General features: G+C 36.1%; 1 protein-coding gene across 12 annotated transcripts in view; it reads left to right on the forward strand.

Moving 5' to 3' along the window:
* The first annotated feature begins 6551 nt into the window (after positions 1 to 6551).
* Positions 6552 to 27007, forward strand: part of WNK2 (WNK lysine deficient protein kinase 2) — a 363168-nt gene continuing 342712 nt past the window's right edge. For all 12 annotated transcript variants that reach the window (XM_074283635.1, XM_074283637.1, XM_074283636.1 and 9 more), the window contains exon 1: positions 6552 to 6572. In XM_074283635.1, the coding sequence (XP_074139736.1) occupies positions 6567 to 6572 (6 nt within the window). In that variant the 5' untranslated portion in view covers positions 6552 to 6566. The remainder of the gene's footprint in view (positions 6573 to 27007) is intronic.

Raw genomic sequence — 27007 nt, forward strand, 5'->3', positions numbered from 1 at the left:
GGAGGTCTATTCTCTTGAAATACAAGTCAGGCAAACTACTACAGGGAGCATCACACACACACACACACACACACACATACATGCACACACACACACACACACACACACACACACACACACACACTGTGAAAAGAAAAAGAAATTAGTTCCTAAACAAATCCAGACTAAGGTTCTCTAAAAGCTGTTGTTATGCAGTCATTTCAGTCATGTCTCACTCTTCATGACACCATTTGAAGTTTTCTTGGTGAAGAAACTAGAGAGGTTTGCCATTTCTTTCTCCAGATTATTTTACAGATGAGGAAACTGAGGCAGTTAAGTGACTAACCCAAGTCATATAGCTAATAAGCATCTGAGGCTGGGTTACAAATCACAGAAATGAATCCAAGCCCTGAATTCTATCCACTGCACCATCTAGCTGCCCAACTAAGACATGAATTAATGATTAATAATTGTTTATTGCATTGAATTTCCAAGCTATTTGCATCTTAATGGAAAGCTCCAATAGCTTCCATGCCTTAACCCAAAGGAAGGACTTTGTCAAATATCATTTCAAGTGCCAAAATTAGCTTAGTGAGAAAATATTTCTTTGGAAGGGGCCCTTTGTTGGTACCCCTCCAAATCATGTACTATGTAACCTGACTGTAAATAAGATTTTCTCCAGATATGATTATCCACATGAGGAAGTTCCATTTCCTTGGCTATAAAGGAGGTTTGATGAGATCAGAATTCTTAATCTTTTTTTATATTATGGACCACTTTGGCATTATGAAAAAGTCTATTAACTCCCTCTCAAAATAATATTTTTAAATACACAAAATAAAATGCCTAGGGTTGTAAGAGAAGCAATTATATTGAAATGGTTATCAAAATTTTGTTGTTGTTGTTGTTGAAGCAATAGAGATTAAATGACTTGCCCAGGATCACACAGCTAGGAAGTGTTAAGTGTCTAAAGCCAGATTTAAACTCAGGTCCTCTTGACTTCAGGGCTGGTACTCTATTCTCTACACTAACTAGCTGCTCCCTCAAAATGTTTTTAAAAACTCAAATCACAAAGATCCTTTAAAACCTATCCACAGTCACCTTAAGAATCTATAACCCCCAAGATAAGAATGCTTTGACTAGATGATCTCTGAGTATAAAGTGGAGAATTCTATGGCTGACTTTTTAAGTCAGATAGCTTAGTGAATGCATATCAGTTCTCAATCATGAGCACCAGGGTTCAGGTCCTGCCTCCGACAAACATGGATTGTATTGAACATGTCACCCTCTCAGTGACCAAGGCAGTGATCTAAAATTATAAATTACATGATAGTCATTGATCTGAATTGGTGAAGGGTATTTCCTCACAGGGAATTCATGACATGAGAACAATATCCGATGAGGAAGCTTGTAATATTAGAAAGACACAAACTACAGTCCTTTGAGGGGAGTTTCAAAGAAGAAAGCATTAGATGAACCTGACTCTGAGCGACACAATTAGCAGGAAATGTGCTCCCCACATCTCTCTGCCTCTTTCTTATCTTCTCCAGGCCTTTAATGGAACTTGGAAGGAAAAAGATAAGTGGCTGAAAGGGATTATGGGAACAGAAAGGAAAGCAAGACTGAAAAGGGGATAGAAACAGATACAAAAAGAGAGAGAGACAGAAGGAGACAGAGAGAAACAGAGACAGAGAGAACAACAAAAAGAAGAATGAGAAGAAGAGAGAGCAGAAAGACAGAGACAAAGAGACAGAGACAGAGAGACAGAGACAAAGAAGAGACAGAGAAAAAAGAGAGAAACTATTTCTCTAATTTTGGGAAGCTGGATGAGAAATGGGGAAAGGAGTCATCTAAGAATGGCCCATATTTTTTTTGCTTCCATTTTTGGGACTTTTTATAAATAAAAATTGTTTCATCCTGCATACCTAGGCAAATACAAAATAGTGGCTTTTTAGAACAAACTTTATATCTGCTAATGAATCTATTTCTTTAGTTATAAAACTGAAGCATTCTGGGAAGGATAAAGCAAAAGATGAGAGAGGGGGGCAGAGTTCTGTGTACTCCGTCTTGGAAAAAAGGAAGCCTATAAGGAAAGCCTTCACCCCAGCATTTATAACCAGAAAAACAGTGAGATAAACCAAACATGGAGACATAGTGAAGCCTGGTTTGGATAAGACTGCTCTTTCAGAGATGTTTCTTCTACCACGTGTCTAAGTGGGAATGAATAAATGAATTGTCTCTCTTGGATAGTTATACAGGAGGACTGTTCCTACTTCTTTCAGTCAGAACACTATTCCTTACCAAGATTGCACTCTCTGTGATAATCACTCCCATCCTCACTGAATGACTAGCTCACAATCTGCACCTCTTTATGTTCTAACTTGTTTTCCTTGATGCATGAAACATTTTAAGATATTTTGTGTAGTTATTGTTTTGTGATACTACTTCAGGCTAGACTTCAGAAAACTTATCTTCATGAGTTCAAATCTGGCCCTAGACACTTCCTAGCTGTATCACTGTGGGCAAGTCATTGAACCCTATTTGCCTCAGTATCCTCATCTGTAAAATGAGCTAGAGAAGGAAATGACAAACTACTCTAGCATCTTTGCCAAGAAAACCCCAAATAGGGTTACAAAGAGTCATACACAATTGAAATGAATGAACAAGAATAAATGTGACACTACTTGGGGGCAGTGTGCTAGAGGTGAGAAAGGGAGCAATTGGGATAGAGTTAGTTAGTCTAAATGTAAGAAATTCACTAGTGCTTGGTTCAGGAGACAGCCCCTGGTGCTAATGCAGTCAGGAGAACTAACTCCAGAAACCAATTCTTAGCATATTCTGTTCTAAATTGGCCCAAGGTAAAATTGAGAGATATACATAAGAACATACATAGAATTGAGAAAGTGATGATTTAATACAACACAACATACTCTTGGTCAAATCTGAGCCCAATAGCAAAAATAAAAAGAGGGTTTTAGGAGAGAGATTGTGCTCTGTAGGTTTTTCCTGTTGTCTTTCAACTCTGTTAATTGTCCACATAGGCTATAAAGGAAGTGAAAGCCTCATTACGAGTCACTAAACCCTCATTATAGCTGTGTAGACAACATAATCAAGTAGCTAAGTAAAAATGAGCTATTAGTCCCTTAAAGAGTCATCCCCAGAGGCTTTATCTGGAAAATAATTGATGATAAATAGTTCAGTATTACAGGGTCCTGAGATTTTGTGGCTCTTCCTTACACCAACATAGATCACAGTTTCTCTAGGATTTAAGACGGCCTTTAAAAATTGTGATGGTTGAAAGTGAGGATCTGTATTACTTGATTCTGCCTATTTGTTACAAGGGAAGTTAGTTGTTTTCTATAATTTGAAATATAGAAGGAGGCTAATAATAATGATGCCCCTCACCCCAAAAAAGAAAGAATTGAAACTTTTTTTAATGTTCGGAAAAGATCAGAAGGAAGTTCAGAGGAGACACAGACAAGACAAATTTGGAAAAAACATGTAGAATTTATCATGTAGTTCTTAAAAAAAAAAAAAACCTAAGTGTAATAGAAATTTTTTTCTTTTATATATACAATCCTATTTTTCTGTTCTTCCTATGAGGAAATGTTGATGATTGTGTTAGTCGTGTTCAATTTAATAAAATTACAATATTTCCTTTTCAAAAACTGGTCTTTTCCTAGCTTGGTCGAACCTGCCAAAACTTTTATATTGTTGGGTCATATCCATCCTATGATTAAGCATGGCAGTCGGAATTTTTGCTGAAAATAAGTAAAACCTGATTTTTTTATATTTATTCTAACATTTTGGATTTCTGATTCTTAAAACAGCTAAGTAAAATAAATAAACCAAGTCCCTTTCATCTTATGTAAGTTTATATAATAAATAATGAATTCATTAATAAACTTATGATTTAAACAGTGCCAAGACACATGATAACCCAGTTACAACCAGATAGGTAAGATAAAGGGAGTTTTGTGGGTCACATAGAACTTAAATAATTTGCTCTAGTACACAACTATCAAGATTTCGAGATAGATTTGAACTCAGAATCCCACATTGATACCATGCTATTATCAAGGAAAAGTTTTTCTTTGAATATAGAATCACGAACAAAAGAACTATATTTAAAGATAGAAGTTAAAATTCCAGTTCTCTGTGGTCCTCAGTTTTCCCCATCACTGAAATCAAGGGGTTGAACTAGCTATTCTAGTTTTTCCTTGCTCTAAACTTTTGAATCTGTGAACTCTAAAGAGCTGCTCATTCAGAGGTTTTCTCCAAAGCCAGAAGAGAGAAGGAGTAGGGAGAGAGAAAAATAGACAGATAGACTGCACCATGTAGCAGAAAGAGTGAACTCCCAGCTCTATCATTTATTTTCTTTATGATGCTAGATAAGTCAGTCCCCCTTTCCTAGCCTCAATTTCCTCATCTGAAAAACAGTAATAATGATGTGGTATATTCTGAAATATGTATGTGTATGTGTGGAATACAGAGATAAGATGAAGAGCTTTACAGGAATGTATGAATTCTTTTTCTGTATTTTATTTTCATTATTTCTGTTTCCCCTATGATCTGTATAATATGTGCAGGCCCATATTTACTTGAGCCTTGGCCAGCTATAACCATATTTACTTAACCTGAGCTGATGACATTTATCAGTTGACATTTATCGATATTTAGTTTATTAGCTTGACCACTATCTGCTTGATTAAGCCTGAAGGCCTGATTTTCTGTTTCCTAGAAATCAGGAGTTTTCCCTGAAACCTTCCTTTCCAATCTCTCCAAATAGCAACAACCAATTAGATGCCTCCCCCTCCCCTTCTCAATGCTCTCTTACTTGTGATGTAATCTCTTGTATAAAAGCTAAGCACCTTTACTACTTCTTTAGCCCTCCTACCAGGAGCTTTCTCTTTCTTATCTCATCCTACGGAGGTTTTAATAAACAACTTTTCTGCTTTCTACTGAGTGATCTTTGATTAGTCATTTTAGATAAGGGTCTTTTACATCCCTCACATGTATAATACACACACACACACACACACACACACACACACACACACACACACACACACACATATATATATATATATATATATATATATATATATATATATATATACATACACACATATATATACACACACATACACACACACCACATCACAGAATGGTGGTAAGGAAATCATGTTTTCAAACTTTAAAGTATTATCAAGATGCAAGCCACTGTTCAAGCTACCCCAAAGAGGAAGGAAGGGCAGAAGAATGAGAATGCTTTTCCTCTCTGCTCCCAACTCATGCTCAAAATATAGACCAGTCTTTAAAAAGGGAAAACTAGCTCTTTTTCAGAAGGAAACCCCCAAAAATGCAAGTCATGGCATTAAAAGGAAAAGAATCCTTAGTTGAACAAGCATATTTCTTTCCAAACCCCTGTAAATGCCATTAGAAGCCATTATTGGACTGGGTAGTTCTATGTCACCAGCAGAGAAGAAGCCTAAAGATACATATAGCAGGTATTGAAGAAATATTGTCTTTCCTTTGTGAGGGAAAATTTAGAGGTAGGCAGCCTACTGCTCCTGTTCTAAAGATTCACATATGGAAACATGGAGGCACAGAGATAATAAGATCACAGGAATATACATTTAGAACTGGCAGGGATAACTGATCACAAATCCAATCCAATCCAAGTGGATATCCTCAACATAAAGAGATCCAACTCACTTCCAGCTGATCAATGATGAACAGAAACTACACCCAGAGAAGGAACACTGGGAATTGAATGTAAAATATTAGCACTACTGTCTATCTACCCAGGTTACTTATACCTTCGGAATCCAATACTTAACGTGCAACAAGAAAATTGGATTTACACACACATATTATATCTATGTTATACTGTAACACATGTAAAATGTATGGGATTGCCTGTCATCTAGAGGAGGGAGTAGAGGGAGAGAGGGGAAAATCTGGAAAAATGAATACAAAGGATAATGTTATAAAAAAAATTACTCATGCATATATACTGTCAAAAAATGTATAATTATAAAATTAATTTTAAAAAAATCCAATGCAACCCAACCAATCAACAAGCATTTATTTAATACCTTCTATTCTCCAGGCATTGTGCTAGCTATTGGGGACTCAGAACTAAATAGTAAACAGTCCTTGCCCTTAAGGAGCTTATATTCTATTGAGAGAAAAGATGTATATATGTTTATATACATAGATGTATATGTATGTGTATGTGTGCATGTGTATATGCTATACCTATATGTATATAGGTTGTAAATGAGGTGAGCAGGGCAATCTCTAAATAACCTGTTTCCTAAATGACTGGGCAACAAAGCATAAAGGACTTGATAATAGAACATTAATTTTCCTAAATAACCTGATAAGATGGCTTCTGGGGGTGGAGCCAAGATAATGGAATAGAGGAAGTGATCAAGCTCTTCCAACATTCTTCTCCAAACAACTTTAAAATACCACTTCAAATTGAATTCTGGAGAGGCAGAGCCAGCAAAAGGTCAGTGAGACATTCTTCCAGCCCAAGACAATTTAGGAGGTTGAAGAGAAAGAGAGAGATCTATTACATGAAGGTGAGGGCTGGTCCAAAAGCCACTGAATTCTCTTGGTATAAGAACAGGGGTTGAGGACAGAGAGAAAGACTATGGGCTAAGCACTAAGTTCATGGAAGAAAGAAGATAAGTGTCCAGAAAGGTGGTGGTTAAAGCTACTAGTTTCTTGATTAGGTGATAAATTTGCATTGAATAAACCTCAAAGGAAATGAGGTTATTATTGGGTGGTGTTGGTTGAGGGATAATCTGGAAGTGGCAAGTGCTTCCAACTCCCCTTTCACAACCAATGAGTCAGGATGATGGGTGAAATTGTAAATTTTACTGTAAAGGACAGTCAGGAGGGACATTGGGAGGGAGCCAGGGCTCAGTGACAGCCAGAATGTGGAAAAGGGAAATGAAAAGATTTAAGATAAAAGCCAATTTTATATACATATACATAAATTGACATATAGCAATGAGAAAGAAAGAAGGGATGGGAGGAAAAGAGGGAGAAAGAGAAAGAGACAGAAGGAGAGAGAGAGAGAGACAGAGAGAGAGAGACAGAGAGAGAGAGAGAGAGAGAGAGAGAGAGAGAGAGAGAGAGAGAGAGAGAGAGAGAGAGAGAGAGAGCGCAGGAATTTTTAGAAATCACAGTGGAAGGAGTGGGTAAATCTGGAGTAGAATAGTGGGTAGAGTAGGATTAAGGAAAATGGAAATAAGGGAATGGGCAGTTGGGAAATGAGAATGGTATTTGTACTATGTAAGATTATAAGAAGGTGGGAGTATGTTAATTATTAAGAAATAGCACTTTACAAACCTAAAGGTGCTATATCTATGCTAGTTATTATTACTTATAAAAGTGGTTGGAGAGAAGTCTGTTGAGGAAGGCAAGTGATTAGGCTGTTTAAGATCATCCCTTGATGTCCAACCTTGTGATAGATGGTAATGTTGTATCCTGAGATTTAGGACACCCAACTCACAACAGTTAGGAGCAGGGGAAATGATAGCCTGGGAGAGTCTGGACATGGAGTGGGAGCTGGCAACTCAAGGTAGGGGTCTGATCAGGAAATGCTGGAACACTAGAGAAGATTCTGAGAAGACAGAAAGCAGAGACAGGTGGCTTGGATTAGGGACTGGCATAGGGCAATCAATGGGGTAATGTCAGATGGAAATGAGTAGGAATGAAGACATTAATGGCTACCTAGCCCTGCAATACTGGAGATATGAGTTGTCCCTTCTTATCCTTGCCTTGATATTGTTTTTTACTATTTGTGTGCATTTCTTATTGTAGTTTCTACTTGATTCTACTCTCCTTGATGTTGTTGGTTCTGTTTGTGGGGAAAGTACACTCCTGTAAAGGGCAGGAACTTTGAAGAAATATACTTAAGGCTTAGTATGACTGATTTAGTCCTATAACAAGGTGTTAACTCAGTGGAATTGATCTTACAACAAATAATGGTTCCCTAGTAATGTAATGATTGGTTTATACTCAGTATACTGTAATGGTGTAATTGTAATAGAGTATATAAGCTGGAGATCAAGCTCTGGGGACTTAGAGAGCTATTGCATCATCGTCAGCCTCGTGGTGGCTCTCCTGCTTCCCTCACTGAGACCAAGGCCCATCTAAAGACCCTCCAAAAAGCTAGCTAGGCCCCAGGCAAGGAGACAGACTGTGAAGAAGACAACAAAGACTTTTGGACTCTATTCCCTGGTTATTTTGGTGGTGATTACTCTGTTGAGTCCCAAGACCTCCAGAAAGCTAACCAGAGCACTCCACACCCCAAGATTAATCATCATCATAGATTAAAACTAAGAGCTGAAAGGGAACCTTAAAGGAAGATTCTGAGATAATAAGAGATGTCAAGTTCATACAACTAATAAGTATCTGAGGTGGGAAGTCTCCCTGATTCTAAGTGCAGTGTTCTATTCATGTCTCCTAAGTTGTTTATGAAAAAGATTTTTTATTGATACTTTTCATATACTGTTTCAACAAATGTCCTTACTTTAGACTTTGTATCTTCTAGCTGGATATTGAAGATAGAGATAGTATTAACAATTATTTAGCAATTTAAAGTTTTGATGCTATATACATTATACATAAAATCTTATATGTATATACACATTATATTTGTAATATATATTCATATATAATGTCATTTGATCAATGGAGGCTCATGAAATACAGTTTTGGGGATGCAAATGCACATAGAACTTTGAATCTGGCATAGCTGTCCCCTTGGGAGAACTCTTGTGAGCTGGTGGAGGTAGTGGAATTGATGAATATATAAATATATATAGTAAGGTCCTGATTGTTATAAATAACAAATCTTGTTAACTGGTTTTATTGTTGAAATTTGAATGGCACATTTTCTTTGTGATAGAACCACTTACCATATTTTACATAATCATATCTTTAATAGTAAAAATCCAAATATACAAGACCACTTTGGGGAATTCATTACTCACACTAATCACATTAATCACACAAAATAAATACAAAGGTAGTGGTTGTGTGTGAAAAGATAAAAGGCATTAGTAGCTGAGAAAATCTGAAAAAAAATTCAATTAGAAGACAGAATATGATCTGTTCCTTTGGAAGGGAACAGGAGATTTGGAAAAAAGAAAAAAAAGAGGTAAGGAAGACTACATTATAAGCATGAGTAATAGTCAGTGAAAACATACAAATATTCCAGGAGATGGAGAGTGGGAGAATAGTCTGGTTGAACCATAGTTCAGGAAGAAGAGGGAAAAGGAAGAGAACAAGCATTTATTAATCACCTACTATGTGCCCATAACTGTGCTAAGTGCTTTAAAAAAATTATTTCATTTAATCCTCACAACAACTCTGGAAGATAGGTGCTACTTTTATTCCCATTTTACAATTGAGGAAACTAAGGCAGACAAAGAAACTTTTGTCTAGTGACTTGCCCAGTCACTGTAAATAACTAGTAAGCTAGTAAGTATCTGAAGTTATAAATTCAGGTCTTCCTGACTCCAAGCCCAGTGTTCTATGCACTCTGCCACCCAACTGCCTCTAGGGAGGGAAATAAGTTGGACTATGTGCAGGAGGAAGGAAATATAAATGTGAAATAAATAGCTGGACATGGTGATCCATGCCTGTAAACTCTGGTCCTAGAAAGGCTTAGTTAGTTAGGATGGTGGATCACTTGAACTCAGGGATTCTAAGCTACAGTAGGTTAAAGCAGACTGAATGTTCATGCTAAGTCCAGTACCAATATGGTGAGCCCCAAGAGATTGGGAAGCACAGACTGCATAAGGAGGAGAGAAGAGAAAAGGAGGAAGAGGAGAGGAGAAGTGAGAAAGAGGAGAAAGAGGAGAAGAGAAAGAGAAAAAGTAAAGAGAGAGGAAATGAGAGGAAGCATGGAGTGAGGAGGAGAGGAGAGGAGAGAGAAGGGAAGGTGAAGAGAGGAGAAGGTAAGGAAAGAGAAGAGAGGAGAAGGGAGGGGAAAGGAGAAAGATTAAACATAATCAATACCCTGAAAGTATGTGAAGAGTTAGGACCCCCAGGAATGATGTGAAAGGGAACTTTAGAAATCAGGAGATGATAACTTAGATATAGATAGATAATTTAGAGAAATTGTGACTGGGGTAGACCAGCTGGTAGCGCTAACTCTCCTTGTATAGCTAGTAACAACAAAATGTAGAACCTAATTAGTAAGAAGAGTTATAATGAGAAGGTACCAGATTGAAAGCCTCCCAAACATACACACACACAGTACACACATAAAAAGTCTTTTTTCCTCACCCCACCATGTCCTAGGGTCTCTGCCCATAGAGACTGGGATTCCTGGCTTTCCCTCCCCCCTTAACTAAATTTGTCTTGTTTATTTTTTTAATGATTCCAATGATTTGAAGGCATTTGTTTCATGTTCTGGGCTTACCCCAGGTATAGAAAAACAACAACAACAACAACAAAAACAATAACAACAACAACAAAAACAAAACAAAACACTTCTTTTGGGCTGTCAAAATGTTAAACATATCCAAAGATCACTATTGTACTCAGAGCAATTTCTTAATTTTAAACTCTAAATTCTAAAACTCTAATTGTAAGAGTATTGTTAAATCCAAAATCAGAAATAGAAGATGACTTCCCCTACAATAGCTAAAATGAATATAACATAAGTGCTAAATGGAAAGGGCATAATAGTTAAAGTTCATGTAAAAAAAAATGTGAATTTAGTGGAGTGCAAACTCAATGTGAATCAATAAAGATAAATGGACCAGAGGATACATTAATAGAAGAATGGGAAGATGATAGTCTGGATATATTTGAGGTATTCTAAATTGATCCATATTTTAGGAAAGTCATTGACAAATTAGAACCCGTTTAGAGGAGGTTGATCAGGTTGGTGATAGGACAATCATCATGCTATACAATGACAAAAATAAAGGAACTGATAGTGTTTACTAGAGAGAAAAGACCTTCAGGGATAATGTGTTACTAGGATTTTATAATTGCTTTCAATTATTTGAAGATTTGTCATGTAGAAAAAGGTAGCTATTATGGCATAGTGCCAGGCCTGATGTCCGGGAAAACTCATCTTGATTTCAAACCTGGCCTCAGACACTTACTAGCCATATAATCCTGGGCAAGTCATTTAATCCTGTTTGCCTCCATTTCCTCATCTGGAGAAGGAAATGGCAAACCTCTCCAATATCTTTGCCACTAAACCCCAAATGGGATCACAAAGAGTGGCACACAACTGAAAATGACTAAACAACATGTAGAAAAGGGATTGTTCTTGACCTTAAAGCAGTAATTTCTGAAGACAAAAACAAATTATTTGGTTTTATTTCCATTCAATTTAATAAGATTTTATTAAGCAATAGTGCCCTCTGGGCTTACTCCTCTAACTCACACCCTTATGTTGGAGATCTCAGAAGGTAACTTTTGATGATTTCTCCCATCAAGATTCTAAGGCAGCCTAGAAAGGCTGAGTTTCTAGTACTGCCATTCACAATCCCTAATCAGTGGATTCCTCTTTGATTTTTAATCAATCTTCACTCAGATTATGGAAAAGGGTATTTATTGAGAAGGTATAGCAATAGCAGTAATTAACAAAAACATGTCTCCCAAACTGAAAGCACATTCTCCTCCTGAACATGTGGGTCTCTGAGGTGGGCACAAACTAGAGTAATCAAAAGGTAAGCTCACAATTCCTATTTACTGGAATTCTTTTTTGTGGAGTCATAAAGTAACACAAAATAATATTGCTGTAATCTGTTGAGTTGTGAAGATCAGTGACTTGGCACATACTTCTCAGAGTTTTTTCAGTTATCTCCTGATTTCTAAAACTATTCTTCATAGCTCCAGTAAACTCTTCTAGCAACTCGTCACCAGTTGACCTTCAAATTATCTCAGTAGCTCCTGAAGACATGTTATCAGCTAGAATGGGAGTGGGGAGAAGATAGAGGGGAAAATTATTTTTAACTGTCACTCTATTCCATTTTCTTTTTCTTAATTCTGAATTTAAAAAATAATAAGCATTTCCATATCATGATAGAATTTTTAAAATGAAAATGTAGATCTATTATGTACAACTTGCTTTTCCTTTTAAATATGTAATAAAGTTGTTATGTAACATTCTTTTTTCCCCTCTTCCCCCTACTCTATAGATAGCTACCATTAGACATAAATATGTATATATGTGTTTCTACATATATGTATATGTAAATGAAATCATACACATTTCTGTTTGTCAGTTCTGTCTTTGGATACAGATAGCACCTCCCTTCATAGGTCTTTATTGTTAATTTGCATTTTTATAATAGTCAAAATGATTGGTAGCTCAAAGTTGTTCTTAAAATAATGTTATTCACTCCATTTTTTCCAAGGATTTAGCTAGAGCTCTGCTGCCACTAGATTGACCTGCCACTGGACAATAGGATTCTGGACCGGCTTGCTATTTTATCCAAACAATCCTAGGGATGGGTCTTATTCTTTAAGCTAACAATATATTTCCTGTGTGGCATCATCTATCATTATCCAAAGATCAAAGCACCTTACTCTTCTCAAATTGATTAAAGATTTGTATCTCAAGTCCATAAGCATATATGCCAAACGCCATCCTAAACAATTAGTATAAAAAGAAAGACAAAAACATGGTCTCTGCCCTCAAGGATCTCATATTGGTTCTAATGGAAAAAAAGTATATATTAAGGATATTAAGAATATTTTGAGGAAATTCATGAATCAGAAAAAGGAAGCTAGTGAATATTACTTTTTATTTATTGGCTCAAGCAAACTATCTGGATCTTCTGTGATTATATTAATATGATTAAGTAGCACAATTACTCAGCTGGAGATACAAAGATAAAAAGGCAACAGGTCCTACCCTTATTGTGCTTACATTATCCTAAAGAGAATGTAACATGTACACAAGAAAGTACAACCATTATAATTTGAGGAGGGAGAGAATACTAATTGGTTGGTAGCACATACATCAAGAAAGGCTGCATACAGATTTTTGGCACCTGAACTAAGCCTTCAAGGAAACTAGAGGCTTTAAGAAGTAGTAGTAAAGTGGAAGCATATTCCAAGCATAGGGGACAAAGGCATGGGGAAGGATCCTAGATTTAGAACCTTTCCCAAAGATCATCTGGTCCAGTCCCTTCATTTTATAGATTAGTAAATTGAGACCCCAGTAGCTTAAGTGACTTGACCAAGGCCATGCATGTAGTAAGCATCAGAAGTAAGATAAACATTTATTAAGCTCTATTATGTACCAGGCACTGTTCTAAGTATCAAGGATACAAAAAGAGGCAAGATAGTCCCTGACCCTAAGGAATTTACAATCTACTAGGGGAGATAACTGCAAACAACTATGTACATACAAGCTCTATAAAGGATAAATAGGAAATAACTAACAGAGGGAAGGCAGTAGAATTAAAATGGGGGGCGGGGGGGAGGAAAGCTTCCTGTAGAAGGCAGGATTTTAGTTGGAACACAAAGAAAGCCAAGAAGGTCAGAGTGGAGGAGAAAGAGTATTCCAGGCATGGAGGAAAGCCAGAGAAAATATCCAAAGCCAAAAGATGGAATGTCTTATTCTCCAAATAGGCAGGAGGCCATCAAACAGTACATATGGAGGAGTAAAGTATAAGAAAACTGGAATGGTAGGAGGACACAATATTTTTGTATTTGATCTTGGAGGTAATAGTAAGCTACTAGAGTTTATTGAGTTGGGGGGGGTGGAGGGGAGAGAAGGGTGATATAATTAGCCCTGTGTCATGCTGGAGAGATTATATTTTATACTAAAGGCAATAATAACTAGTGATTTTTGAACAGAAGACTGACAATCACATCTATACTTTTTTTTTTACTATTTTACACATCTATATTATTATTTTAGGAGCTATATGAAGAATGGATTAGAGATGGGAGAGATAAGAATCAGACATACTAATTAAGGGTTGTTGCAAGAGACAATGAAGACATTAATCTGGGTTATTATTTGGTAAATGCAGGGAAAATGACACATGTAAGCGATGTTTAGTAGCCACAGTCAATAAGACTTGGCAACTGATTAGATATGAGAGTTATGGGAGCGGGGAGCAAGGATAAGTCCAAGGTTGTGAAGCTAGTTGGCTATTATAATAATGATGACTCAATAGAAATAGAGAAGCTTAAAGAATTGACAGGTTTAGCAAGAAAGATTAGTTGGATCAGAATTTTGTGAGGCATAAGCAGTCAAAAGCTAGGTGGGGAAAGAGTTTGAGAATACAGGACAGCATACAATTGAACTGATTAACTTTCAAGTCAAAATATAACAGGAATGTAGGGTTGGTTCAATATTATGAAAACTATAGTTGTGTTCACCATATTGATAATAAGAATAGCAAAAATCTTGGGATTGCATCAATAATTGAAATAAAATCATTTGGCAACCCCATTGGCAAATCCATTCTTGTTTAAAAAAATTTTCTTTCAAGTCAAGTTTGAGAAAGGAGGAGAATGAAGGTAGAGGAGGGAGGAATTAATAGTAGAGCAGCAAGTTTGGAGTTAGAAGATGTCACCATGATTATGGAGAATAGGTCTAGAAAAAGCAAGACAAGCATGGGAGAATAGGAGATCATGTTCAAAGAGAGTTAGAAGAGATATTCATGACCATCTAGTTGAACCCCTTCATTTTACAGATGAAGAAACTGAGAACTTGCCCCATGTCTCACAAATTGAGCATCAATCATTCCAAAGAGTACTTTAAATACTCCAACGAGTATTTCAGTACTCTTTCAACCCAACCCCATTTCATTCCCCCCCCCCCCAAAGACTCAAAGGAAAGCATAGAAAACAGGTTTATCAAATTTTTCTACAGCTGGAAAAAACAGCTGATAACTAACACATTAGATATGTCACCAATATTAAAAAAAAAAATACTTATGAGCTAGGATCATGAGCTAACTATAATGAGGTGAAATTTAATAAGATTAAATATTAATTTCCATTATTTGTTGTTGTTTTTTAAAGATCAACTTCTCAAGTACAATATGGGGAAGGCATGACAAGATCATATTTTCTATGAAAAAATATCATGGGGTTTCAGTGGACTGCAATCTCAGCATGAGTAAATATAACATGACAACTAAAATGACAATAATATCCTAAGCTGCATTAAGTGTTTTAAAATGACAAATAGGTAGATAGATAGATGGATGGATAGATGTATAGATAATAGATATATGGTTGGATGGATGGTTAGAGAAATGTGATAAAATGAAAAATACAGATAGATAATAGAGAAGGAAATAAACAGACATGTTATCATTGTTGTTATTCAGTCATGTCTAACTCTTTGTGACCTGAAGTATTTTTCTGTGGGGTTTTCTTGACAAAGATACTAATGGGCTTGGCATTTCCTTATCCAGTGTGTCTTTATTTTATAGAGGAGGAACTGAGACAGAGAGAGGTTAAGTGACTTGCCTAGGATCACATATTCGATTAAATGTATGAGGCTGGATCTGAACTCAGATGTTCCTGACTTTAGGAATCAGTATCAGCTAGCTGCCCAGATAGATAGAGATATAAATATAGGAATAAAATTTTAAAGGGCACAATTTGAGATTTCATGGAACTTACATTCTATAAATCAGATTTTAGTTTGGTATAAGTATAATGTCAAAGAATCAATCCTGGATTTAGAGTAAGGGAATCTGAAACTAATCTTGGCTCTCTACTTACTATCTATGACTGTAAAAAAAAACAAATCACTTAATTTCTCTAGCCTGAAAATCTTTATTTATATAATATGGAAGTTGGATTAGATTAGTGGCTCTCCAATATTTTGATCCCAGAGCCCCTTTAAACTCTTGAAAATTATTAAAGACCCCAAAGAATCTTTGTTTATGTGGATTATACCTATCAACGCTTACCATATTAAAACATCTTAGCATTATTATGAATATAATTTTGAACTTGAGGACCCTTTGAAAGATTCTTGGGAACCCCTAAGGATCCCTGGGCCACACTTTTAGAATTGTCGGGTGTGGTGATTTCAAAGGTCCCTTTAATCCATGATTTTACAAAGCAAACAAGTACAAGTACTGATCTTTCCAAGCTTTATCCTTACAATTCTATGTTACTTGAGGATGTTGTTCCTGGAATTCTTTTTCAGGTTTGGGTTAAATAAGATAACCTTTTAGTACCTTTAAGGCTCAGATTCTATGACTTTCATAGAATGAACAAATTTGGAACTATGCTCAAAAAGTTATTAAACTGTGCATATCCTTTGATCCAACAGTGTTTCTACTGGGCTTATATCCCAGAGAGATCTTAAAGGAGGGAAAGGGACCCACATGTGCAAAAATGTTTATGGCAGCCCTGTTTGTAGTGGCTAAAAACTGGCCCATCAGTTGGAGAATGGCTGAATAAGTTATTGTACATAAATGTTATAGAATATTATTTTCCTGTAAGAAATGACCAACAGGATGATTTCAGAGAGGCCTGGAGAGACTTATATGAATTGATACTAAGTGAAATGAGCAGAACCAGGAGATCATTGTACAAACAAGATTATATGATGATCAATTATGATGGACGTGGCTCTTTCCAACAATGAGATGATTCAGATCAGTTCCAATAATCTTGTGATGAAGAGAGCCATCTACACCCAGAGAGAGGCCTGTGGGAACTGAGTGAAGACTACAATATAGCATTTTCATTATTTCTGTTGTTTGCTTGCATTTTCTTTCTCAGTGGTTTTTTTTCCTTCTTGATCCAATTTTCATTGTGTAACCACATAACTCTAAATATGTATACATATATTGAATTCAACATATATTTTAACATGTATTGGATTACTTGCCATTTAGGGGAGGGGGTGGCCAGAAGGAGGGGAAAATTTGGAACACAAGGTTTTGAAAGGGTCAACGTTGAAAAATTACCCATGCAGGGGCAGCTAGGTGGCACATGGCTCTGTCTCTTTGTAGATGTTGTTGACCTTCTCCCCTTGATCTAGAGGACTGGGTCCACCACATCCAATCAAATCTTAGGGTTTGTCCCTATTTGCCAAAGAAAAGTCCGGGTCTTTTTCTTAAACCTATTAGATTTCATTGAAAGTTGTTTGCAATATTCGGTAGATAACTTTTTAATTAGAATAATAATAATCATAAAAATATTTTTATCAATGTATTCAGAATATGCCTTCTTAGCCCTACCCTTATATTATCACTCAGATGGTAAAACAAGACAGTCCCACCCCAACAAGTTCAGAGCACAGAGTTTCCCTTTGGTAGTGGCCGAGGGTACTCACCCAGACCTTTTGGCCCACAAAAGTCCTCCAAAGTGAATAGATTTTGTTCCCACTCCTGGAAATACATATCAGGCCTACTCCTGTCCCATGAGAAGAAGGAGGGCAAGTGCTGTTTGACTGAACTTCTTGGAACTCTTTACATCTTCTTCTTCATAAAAACTTCTTTGGCCAAATAGAGCCATCCATAAATGGCATGGGAAGTGCTGCAGGAATTGGTTGGTCTCTCTCCCAAGGAAGGCAAGGGATGCATATGTTCAAGATAGCATCTGATATTACAGATATTATTCCCAGGCTGCCTGATCTCTATTTCCCAATCTTTAGTTGTTTCTTGTCTGACAGGTACATTCATTTACTTGTTTCTCTGATCCTTTAATATTAGAGAAGTCTGAGACAGCTTCATCCACCAAGAAACATAAACTGATTAGATATCATAGTCCCAGGAATGCAACTGGAAAAAAGAAATGTGCAGGCCATTGCCTCAAGGGGTGTTTTCCAAGTCCCCAATCTCCATCTGCAAACTGAGTCATTTTCCAATTTGTTCCCTGTTTCTGCTCAACCTGAATACCTCCCAGCTCTAAATGAAAAAGGCTAGGCATTCTATTTTCATTTTACAATAGCTTTCAAAATTAAAGCTCTTTTTCTTTCTTAGGAAATACATGGACAAGTTGTGGGTAGTGATTGGGAAATAGAATAGGGTTAGACTAAGTGACTCCAAAAAAGCAGGGAGCTTATGATAGATAGAACAGTTGTTAATATTGTCATGGACTATAATAAAAATGAACCCCAAAGTTAACATTTTCTTCCAAATATTCTTCTTTCAAATTCTTCAAATCGTTGAAACATCCATCTCTGAGTTGCTCAGAAAGTTGGTCTTTGCTTTTTTCCACAAACATTTTTAAACTACATCCTGTTTGCTCAGGCTTCTAACTTGGGCGACTGCCTTCTTAGCTACTGGCTGCTTTCATGTTCACCACCAACAACAGAGTTTTTCTCTTTTCTTCTCTTTGGAGAGTGCCTCTGACCACTTTTTTCTGGGCACAAGAATAGAGATAGACATAAGAAAAGCAAAAAAAAAAAAATCTTAAAAGAATAATGGAGGGCTGGTCTTTGAAAACCCCAATAAAATGTTCATAAGTATTCAAATTTTGTTTTGTTTCATTTGAAGGTTTATTTTTTAAAGACAAAGAAAATAAATTGGGCCAAATCTTTAAGAATTAAGCAACCTGCCAGTTATTCTGGATAGCATTTTAAACTATATCCCTGAAATTATTAAACTATGTGTGCTTTTTGGCCCAGCAATACTGCTGCTAGGCTTATATCTTTAAAGGTAAAGTAAGAGTAAGAATAAAAAATTGGAAACAAAGGCGAAGTTCTCTTCTTATCAGGGAATGGCCAAATTATAGTCTATGAATATAATCAAATATTATTGTACCATAAAAAATGACAAAATGGACAGTTTTAGAGAATGCTGAAAAAGTCTCTATGAATTGGCACAGAGTGAAATGAGCACAATTAAGAGAACAATTTATATAATGACAACTTTGTAGAACCTTGAAAAATTTACAAACTCTGGTCAACACAATGATGAAATACAAATGAAGAGCAATGAAAATGAAACATGTCATTCACCATCTGCTGGAGAGGTGATGAACTTAAAATACAGAGAGAGAAGTATATTTTCAATGTAGGTATTTGTTTCACTAGACTGAGTGTTTTTGATAAGGGCTTTGTTTTTGCTTTTTCCTTTTTTTGAGTTCAATAAGAAGTAAGGAGTGAGACAGATTACAAATTCATGTAAAAATAAATTCATTTTTAAAAAGAAAATATAAAAAAAAGAGAAAGAGAGAGAGAGAGAGAAAGAGAGAGAGAGAGAGAGAGAAAGAGAGAGAGAGAGAGAGAGAGAGAGAGAGAGAGAGAGAGAGAGAGAGAGAGAGAGAGAGAGAGAGAGAGAGAGAGAAATCACTACTACCCCAAGTAGGAGCACCACATAGCCCAGGAAGGAGAAAGGAAGTATGGGTGCACCAAAGCCCTAACATGACTGTTTTCCATTCAGGAGAATAGGAGGCAAGGAGGAAACAACTACAGAGATCCATCTACAGGATCAGGGTTTCTAGACATTTTAGCTTAAAAGCCTAAATATGGTCTCAGCTAACTCTATTTTTAAAAAAATCAAGCTTCTCATGTGTTGCCTGCATTAGGCTTTATATCAGCTACCAGATCCCTTTTGCCCCTGGTATAGATGTATTTAGCCCTTCTCTTTGTCCTTTTAAGATCTTGTTTTGTCTGATTCAAAAGTCCCTTCTTTTTCTAACATTCTATGTGTCTCATGAGCCTTTCTGAGATAGTGAAAATCAATATAACAGCAATCATCAAATGGACTATGAAGCAGGGTGGTCCCCAGGAAAAAAAGCATTAAACCTGGAGTCCTAGGACCTGAATTTGAAGCTATCTCTGGTTGGTACCTACTTGTATAAATTTCTTAGCTTCATTAAGCCACCTTTTGGCAAGTGATGGAGTTGAATTAAATCAAATTAACTGAATTTATGGATTGTAAACTGTGGGTTGCAACCCCACATGGTGTCGAATAACCGAATGTAGAGGTTATGAAAAATTTGTCAACAGTAAATTTGATACCTATCAAATGTTCTACCAAGACTTAATTTTTATGTAAAAATAAACAAGCACACCCATCTCATTAATTATGAAAATTTGTTTTTGTCTTTAATAAATGATAAAAGCATATGTATACCAAAGAATTATTTTCAAATAAATTTCTTTGTGATTTATTATTAATAAATGTTTAATTCGTATACCTACTTTATATACCTATATATTCCAGGCTGCCTAAAAATTTATCTGGCAAAAAGGAATCCCAAGTAGGAAAAGCTTAAGAAGCCTAGGACTAAATGATCCCTAAGTCTCTTTTAGCTCTTTATCTATGAGCTTATGATCTTAGGTGTCTCCTATTTACAAAGTGCTAAAGGCTGAAAAAGGTGGGGGGAGGAGCAGAAATAACAGTATCATCAAAGAGTTTATTTTTAAAAACAGAGAAGTGACAAGGAGAAAATACTATTCAAAGAGCCTGAAACATCTTTTAGTGGTGAAACATTGTGTATAAACAGCAAAGCTGGTGAACATTAAGTAGTGAGAAGAGCATACAATTTATAATGTACTTATAAGTTAGACTTTTTTGTAGCCCTTGTTTAAGACAGATATAAAGCTCCTTCTTAGTAGAAAAAAGAAGTTAGTTTTATGTCCTGCTAAGTTAATAATGAAATTGGGGTTAGTTAATAGTAATAGTAATACTATCCAGATCATAGGAAATAATAGTCCCAATGTTTTTATTACTGATCAAATTATAAATGGAGTATTTTGTTCAATTCTCAGTTCCAGATTTTAAGGGAGACATAGAGAATTAGCATCCAGAGGACTGTGATGATTCTTGAGAACTTCCTAGAAGTCATTTTATGCGAGGAATTGGGGACGTTTCACGTAGAGAAAACATTGATGCTAATGGGGACCTTAGAAAAGGGGATGTGATTATTATCTTCAAGTATGAAGTTTTGGCATATGAAGAGTGAAAAGATATATTCTGTTTGTTCCAAAGAGCAGAGAACTAGGATTAGAGAGTGAAAGTTAAATGAAACTAGTATTGATTCAAAAAAAGAATGAAAATCCTCACAAATAAAGTTGTTCAACAAGGAAACAGGGTTAGGAAAGATGGAGTACATATGAATAAGGGTAATAAAGAACATGATGATTTAAGTAGAAAGGGAGGTCTAAGCTGAGGCAAAGAGGAAGGGGAGAAGGAAAGATCCTGAAAGCAGGTTTAGAAGTAATAGCAATTTGCAAACAAGAAATCTGATGTTCCATAGTGCATAGCAGGAGGGAATTGTATTCAAAAGCAATGAAACAAGAGTAGGAAAGATTGGAGAGTTAAGATTAGGTAGATATGAAAGTAAATTTTAAGTAAGTCTTGATGGATCATTTACAGGAGAACCAACAAATTGCTCAGATATAATGGTTTCAGTATTATTGGAAATGAAGAGATCATATCTCCATGAAACCACTGGTACGTTTTAAGTTTAAAATGTAACTATTACTGGTGTAACAGCAATGATATCTGCTATTGTTGTAATAACCACCTCTAAATTTACATGTTTCCTAAATAGACACATCCTCAGAGTCAGAGAATTGCTGAAATCCCTCAAGCATTTTAGGCAATTCTATGAGGCCAGCAAATATATACTTTCAGCTTGACCTAACTGCTGACCAAAAGAAGATGATTTAGAAAAAAGAATTCCCTGTATCCAAAATTGCTACTCTGATCAAAAGTTGTTATTTTGAGTCATGAACTCTTTTTTTTTTTTTTTTTTAATGCAAGCCGTTCTATCTCTCGAGCACTTGATAGTTTCAAAGTTCTTTTTCTTGTGTTGTTCTCATTTGACCTTTCCAATCATCCTTTGAGAGTGGCAGGACAAGTATCATTACTTCCATTTTTATTATGTTTGCTAATAGCAATAATTCAATTCACTCTAAGTATGACATGCTGTTTCCTTTACTTATTATACTTTATTGGACAACGTATAACAGAAAGATTGAGAAAACTTTATGAATTAACTTTTTTTTGTGAGACAATTAGGGTGAAGTGACTTGCCCAGCTAGAAAATGTCAAGTGTCTGAGGCTGGATTTGAATTCAGGTCCTCCTGACTCCAGGGTCAGTGCTCTAACTGTTGTGCCACTTAGCTGCCCCAGTTTAACTTTACTTACAGGTTTAGTATCTGCCTATTACAGCAAAAATGTCAAGACCACTTAGAGGCAAAATGAGATAGTGAATAAATAGAGGACCTTAGATCCAGCAAAGTTCAAGTTCTATTCTATCATCTAATGCATATATGAGTTATAAAAATCCATTATCTAGGCAACTCATTAAGAATTTCAAGTTGAAGCAAAGGTATTAATCGGTATTGGTAGAGATAGTGTCATAAACAAGGCATTCCCTATGCCAATGAAGTACATAAATCCTTGTGTGGGTGTCCATGGAGTCAGTATTAATCTCATAATATTTTTAAACTCAAATTCTCTTTCTTCCTTACCAGCCTTGGTGCATAGTATCCCTATGGGGAAGATTCTTATTTTAATTTAAACATCTTCAGCTCCAAAGGCTGAAAGGAAGGAGTGGATAGAGAGCTGATCTTTGAGTTAGAAAAACCCGGGTACTTTTGGCACTAACTATGACCCTGAGTAAGCCACTTTATCTGGAAATGACTTTTGGCAATGATCTAAGCTTTCAAATTGCAGAGCAGGTATCAATCAAAGGCAGTGGTAAAGGAAGTAATTCATGGGGTGCTTCCTACTCTGATGAAATTATAAGTCTAGTTCCTCCAAAAATGCAACAAAACAATTGATCATGTGTTTATACTGCTTTAAGATTTGCAGTGCTTTCCTCATAACAACCCTATGAGGTCAGTATTATTTTATATTTGGGGAAATCTTGTCTCAGAAAGGTGGAGGAACTTACTTATGTATACATAGTGCCTAGAATCCAGGTCTCCAAACTGTAAGACCAGGACTCTTTCTAGTACACCATATTATCTATTGTCTTTTTACCTTGCTTATGCCTAAAATAAATCCAAAATTGGCTTATTTACAGTTAATATATACATAGTACTTTTAAGGTTTATAAAATACTTTTTATAGATTATTCATCTAATTCTCTCAACAGCCCCATAAGATAGAAGCTATTATTATCCTCATTTTACAGATGAGGAACCTGAAACTTGTAAATATTCAGTTACTTACCCAGGATCACACAGCTGAGTGAATCTTCCTGATTCCAGGTTCAGCATTCTATCCTCTATCTTATCACTGCTTCTATTTTAAAAGTTAGTTTAATAAAATCTACATGTAAAGGGTGTATGTGGGTATGTGTGTGTGAATTTGTTTTCCTTGATGACCTGCAAAGAGCAATAGCAGAAACAATAAAATTTTTATATATTAATGAAATATGACTGATCCTTCTTGAAATAAGAAAATTTCTCCTTGATGGGATTAGAAAGATTAGTCCCATTATCCTTTTTGGTTTCATTCTCCACTCTCCTCATATAGACCCATTGACCAATTTGTCTTAGAGCATCCATTTTGGGGACTAGCCATCCTCAATCTTCCGATTTAGACTCAAGTCCCAGACCAAAGAACCTCTTCGTCCTCACTACAAGCTTTTCAGCTTTCCTTGAGGCTCTTTTTGTTTGTATTTGTACCCTAGTGCTTTGCCCAGTGCCTGTACATAGTAAACACTTAATAGATGATTGTTAACTGATTTTAGCAGAAATACAAAGGAGATTTCCTTGATTAATTGAAAAAGACAAGGCCATTGGCTGGATGAAGATTTGTCAAATCCATGGTAACCTTTAAAAAGTTTAGCTCAAATTTGGAACTATCAAAAGAGCTATCAAATTGTGTATACCCATTCTTCCAGCAGAGTCTTTACTGAACCTATATCCCAAAAAGATCATTAAAAAAAAGGAAAAGAACCCATCTATGCTTAAGCTCTTTCTGTAGTGACAAGGAATAGAAACTGAGTGGATGACTATCAGTTGTGGAATGGCTGAATAAGTTATGGTATATGAATGTTATGCAATATTATTGTTCTGTAAGAAATGATCAGCAGGATGACTTCAGAAAGGTCTGGAAAGACTTACATAAACTGATGCTAAGTGAATTAAGTAAAACCAGAGAACACTATACATAGCAACAAGATTATGTGCTAATCAACTCTGATGGATATGGCTCTTCTCAACAATAAATGATTCAGGCCAGTTCCAATAGACTTTTGATGGAAAGAGCCATATGCATCCAAAAAGAGGACGGTGGGAACTGAATGTGAATTATAACATAGTATTTTCATTTTGCTGTTTTGTTGTTGTTGTTTGCTTGTTGTTTTTTTCTTTCTTATTTTCCCTCCTTTTGACATGATTTTTCTTATGCAGTATAATAAATGTGGAACTATGTTTAAAACAATTGCACATGTTTAATATGTATTGGGTAACTTGTTGTCTAGGGAAGGGATGTTGAGGAGAGGGAGCAAGAAAAATTTGAAACACAAGGTCTTGCAAGGGCGAATGTTGAAAACTATTTATGCATATATTTTGAAAATAAAAAGCCATTATTTTAAAAAATTTCTTGTAATGATAAATGTTGGAGGGGATGTGGGAAAACTGAGACACTAATGCATTGTTGGTGGGTTATGAAATGATCCAACCATTCTGGAGAGCAATTTAAAACTATGCCCAAAGAACTACCTTTGACCCAGCAGTGCCATTACTAGGTCTGTATCTCAAGGAAATCAAATAATATTCAAATCAAATAAATTCACACAGCTTTGAAGTTAGGAGGACCTGAGTTCAAATCCGACCTCAGGCACTTAATAGTACCTAGCTGTATGACCCTGGGCCAAGTCACTCAACTCCAAATGCCTCAGCAAAATAAATGAATGAATGAATGAATGAATTTACTAGAAAAAATAATAAAAAAAGTTTCTTGAAATAAAAAAAAAAAGTTGAGCTCAAGTGATTCCAGAGTCAGTCTAGGCAGAAGTGAGCAATTAGGCAAAATGAGAGAGAAAGAGACTGAAAAACAGAGACAGAAACTGAGTAAAACAGAGACAGAGAGAGAAACAGAAAGAGAAACAAAGATGGACAGAGATAGAGAAAGAGGAGGATAAAAGAAACAACAGTTGGACAGAGGAGAGGAAAGGAAAGGGGGAGGAAGATACTTCCTTTTCTCTCCTCATTCTTGGTAATGGTTATCTTGCACTGGATCTATTTGCTCAGGAGAACTTCACCCACAAGAGAATAAATAATTCATAGTCTCAAAGTTAGACTTTATTTCTGAGGCTAGTTCAGTCTTAAATGTATAATTGGCTCTCTTCTATGCTGCTATGGGTAATAATCCTAAATGTTATTTCCTGCCTCAAGAGACAACCTCTCTGCCTCTTTATTCATCTAGAAGGTATGTGTCTGTTCTTTGAAGTAACTTTAAGATCCTATAAACTGTTTCCTGTTGGATACACTTTTTCCTCCTATGCAAATAGCTCCAATACAGATCACTCGGCACCAAAATCAAGCTAATTCACCAAGAGGGAAGCAGTGTGAGGCCTCCATGAATAGAGAAAGATGCCTCAGTAACCCATCAGTCTTGCCTCACTACTAGTTTATCCTGTTTGTGCTTCCTCTTCCCTTGGGTGCTCTAGGTACCTATGGGGAGTGGATGCCCCAGATTTATGTGAGGACGTGTTTTGTAGCTGCTCAACTTTGTATACAATCTTTATAAATTCCATAATATGAATATGGGCTAATTTAATAAATGTAAGCTAATTTTATCTACTGGTTAACCATTAATGGAAAGTCCATCAGGAGGGGCTTATAACTGTAGTTGTAGCAGTGTAAACCCACAGAGCTCAGAAGCAACAACTACTCTCTGAGGAGATTCACCTCTCAAGTGTTTGTGTAAGTTGGGAGGGAAGAGTAATTCTTACAGGGAAAGCCATATAAATTTATATTTCCCTTTAACTAAATACATGAATTTCTTCAGCAGAAGATCAAATTTAAATCCCAGTGTATCAAAGGATGCAAAGGATTTCCTAATTTGAGTCTGCCTAATTCTTAAGAGATAATTTCTTAAAGCTTCTTGAGTCTCCTCAGATCCATGAATATCCTACTTCTCATCTTTGTTAGCCCCATCCAGCTAGGACTGGTCATAAATGCCATAGTTGTAGCCTGCTCTGCATTCAATACACACACACACACACAAACACACACACACACACACACACACACAAATATATACACACATAGACATATATATCCATATATATGTATATATCCATATTATATACATATATGCCTTGCATATCTGGAATATCACCTGGACAGATGTATTCCATAAATTGAGAATCAGAACTATTCCTGAGCCCATTAGCCAGCCATATAGTTCATTGATAGAGCACTGATCCTGGAGTTCAAAAGATATGAATTCAAATCCAGACTAGTTGAACAAGTCATTTTACCTTTGTTTTGCCTGTTTCCTCAACTGTAAAATTGAATAAAAGGACCACCTCTCTGATCTGGTTGTGGAGAGGACGAGATGATATTTATAAAGTGTTTAGCATAGTGTCTGGTACCATATAAATGTTTATTTCCTCACCTTCTCTCAAACTCTGGGTTTGGGGGGAAAAAAAGGAACAAGCGACATTTAGGCTCCCTGATAAGAATGAGAGCATCCCCTCAGGCCTATTCCCTCTTTCCCCTCTCAGAGAGCTAATACCAAACACAGGCAGTTACCTAAGCAAAAAAAAAACAAAAAACAGGCAAAGATTGGAGAACCCATTCCCAGAAACAAATTTCTTCTTATTGTATCATCCCTGAGCCAAGACAACTGCAGGACATTCAAATAGATTGGAGCTTTGAAGGTGCATGAAACAGCCTCTATCATCTGTCTTTACATATTGCTTAGTTGATTTATCCCCATAAGGTTAGAATATTCCTCCTTGTTCCTTTGAAGGAGAAAGAGTTCTTTATAATCTTTCCTTAGTGAATGTTATTTGGTTTGATCCTAATTGTACCTGGATGAATTTATCTTATTCCAACTTTCTTTGCTCATTTACCCATGGAAATATAACCATGCCATGCCATAATCACGAGAATCAT

This window comes from Sminthopsis crassicaudata, chromosome 1, assembly GCF_048593235.1.
Source record: "Sminthopsis crassicaudata isolate SCR6 chromosome 1, ASM4859323v1, whole genome shotgun sequence".
NCBI lineage: Eukaryota > Metazoa > Chordata > Mammalia > Dasyuromorphia > Dasyuridae > Sminthopsis > Sminthopsis crassicaudata.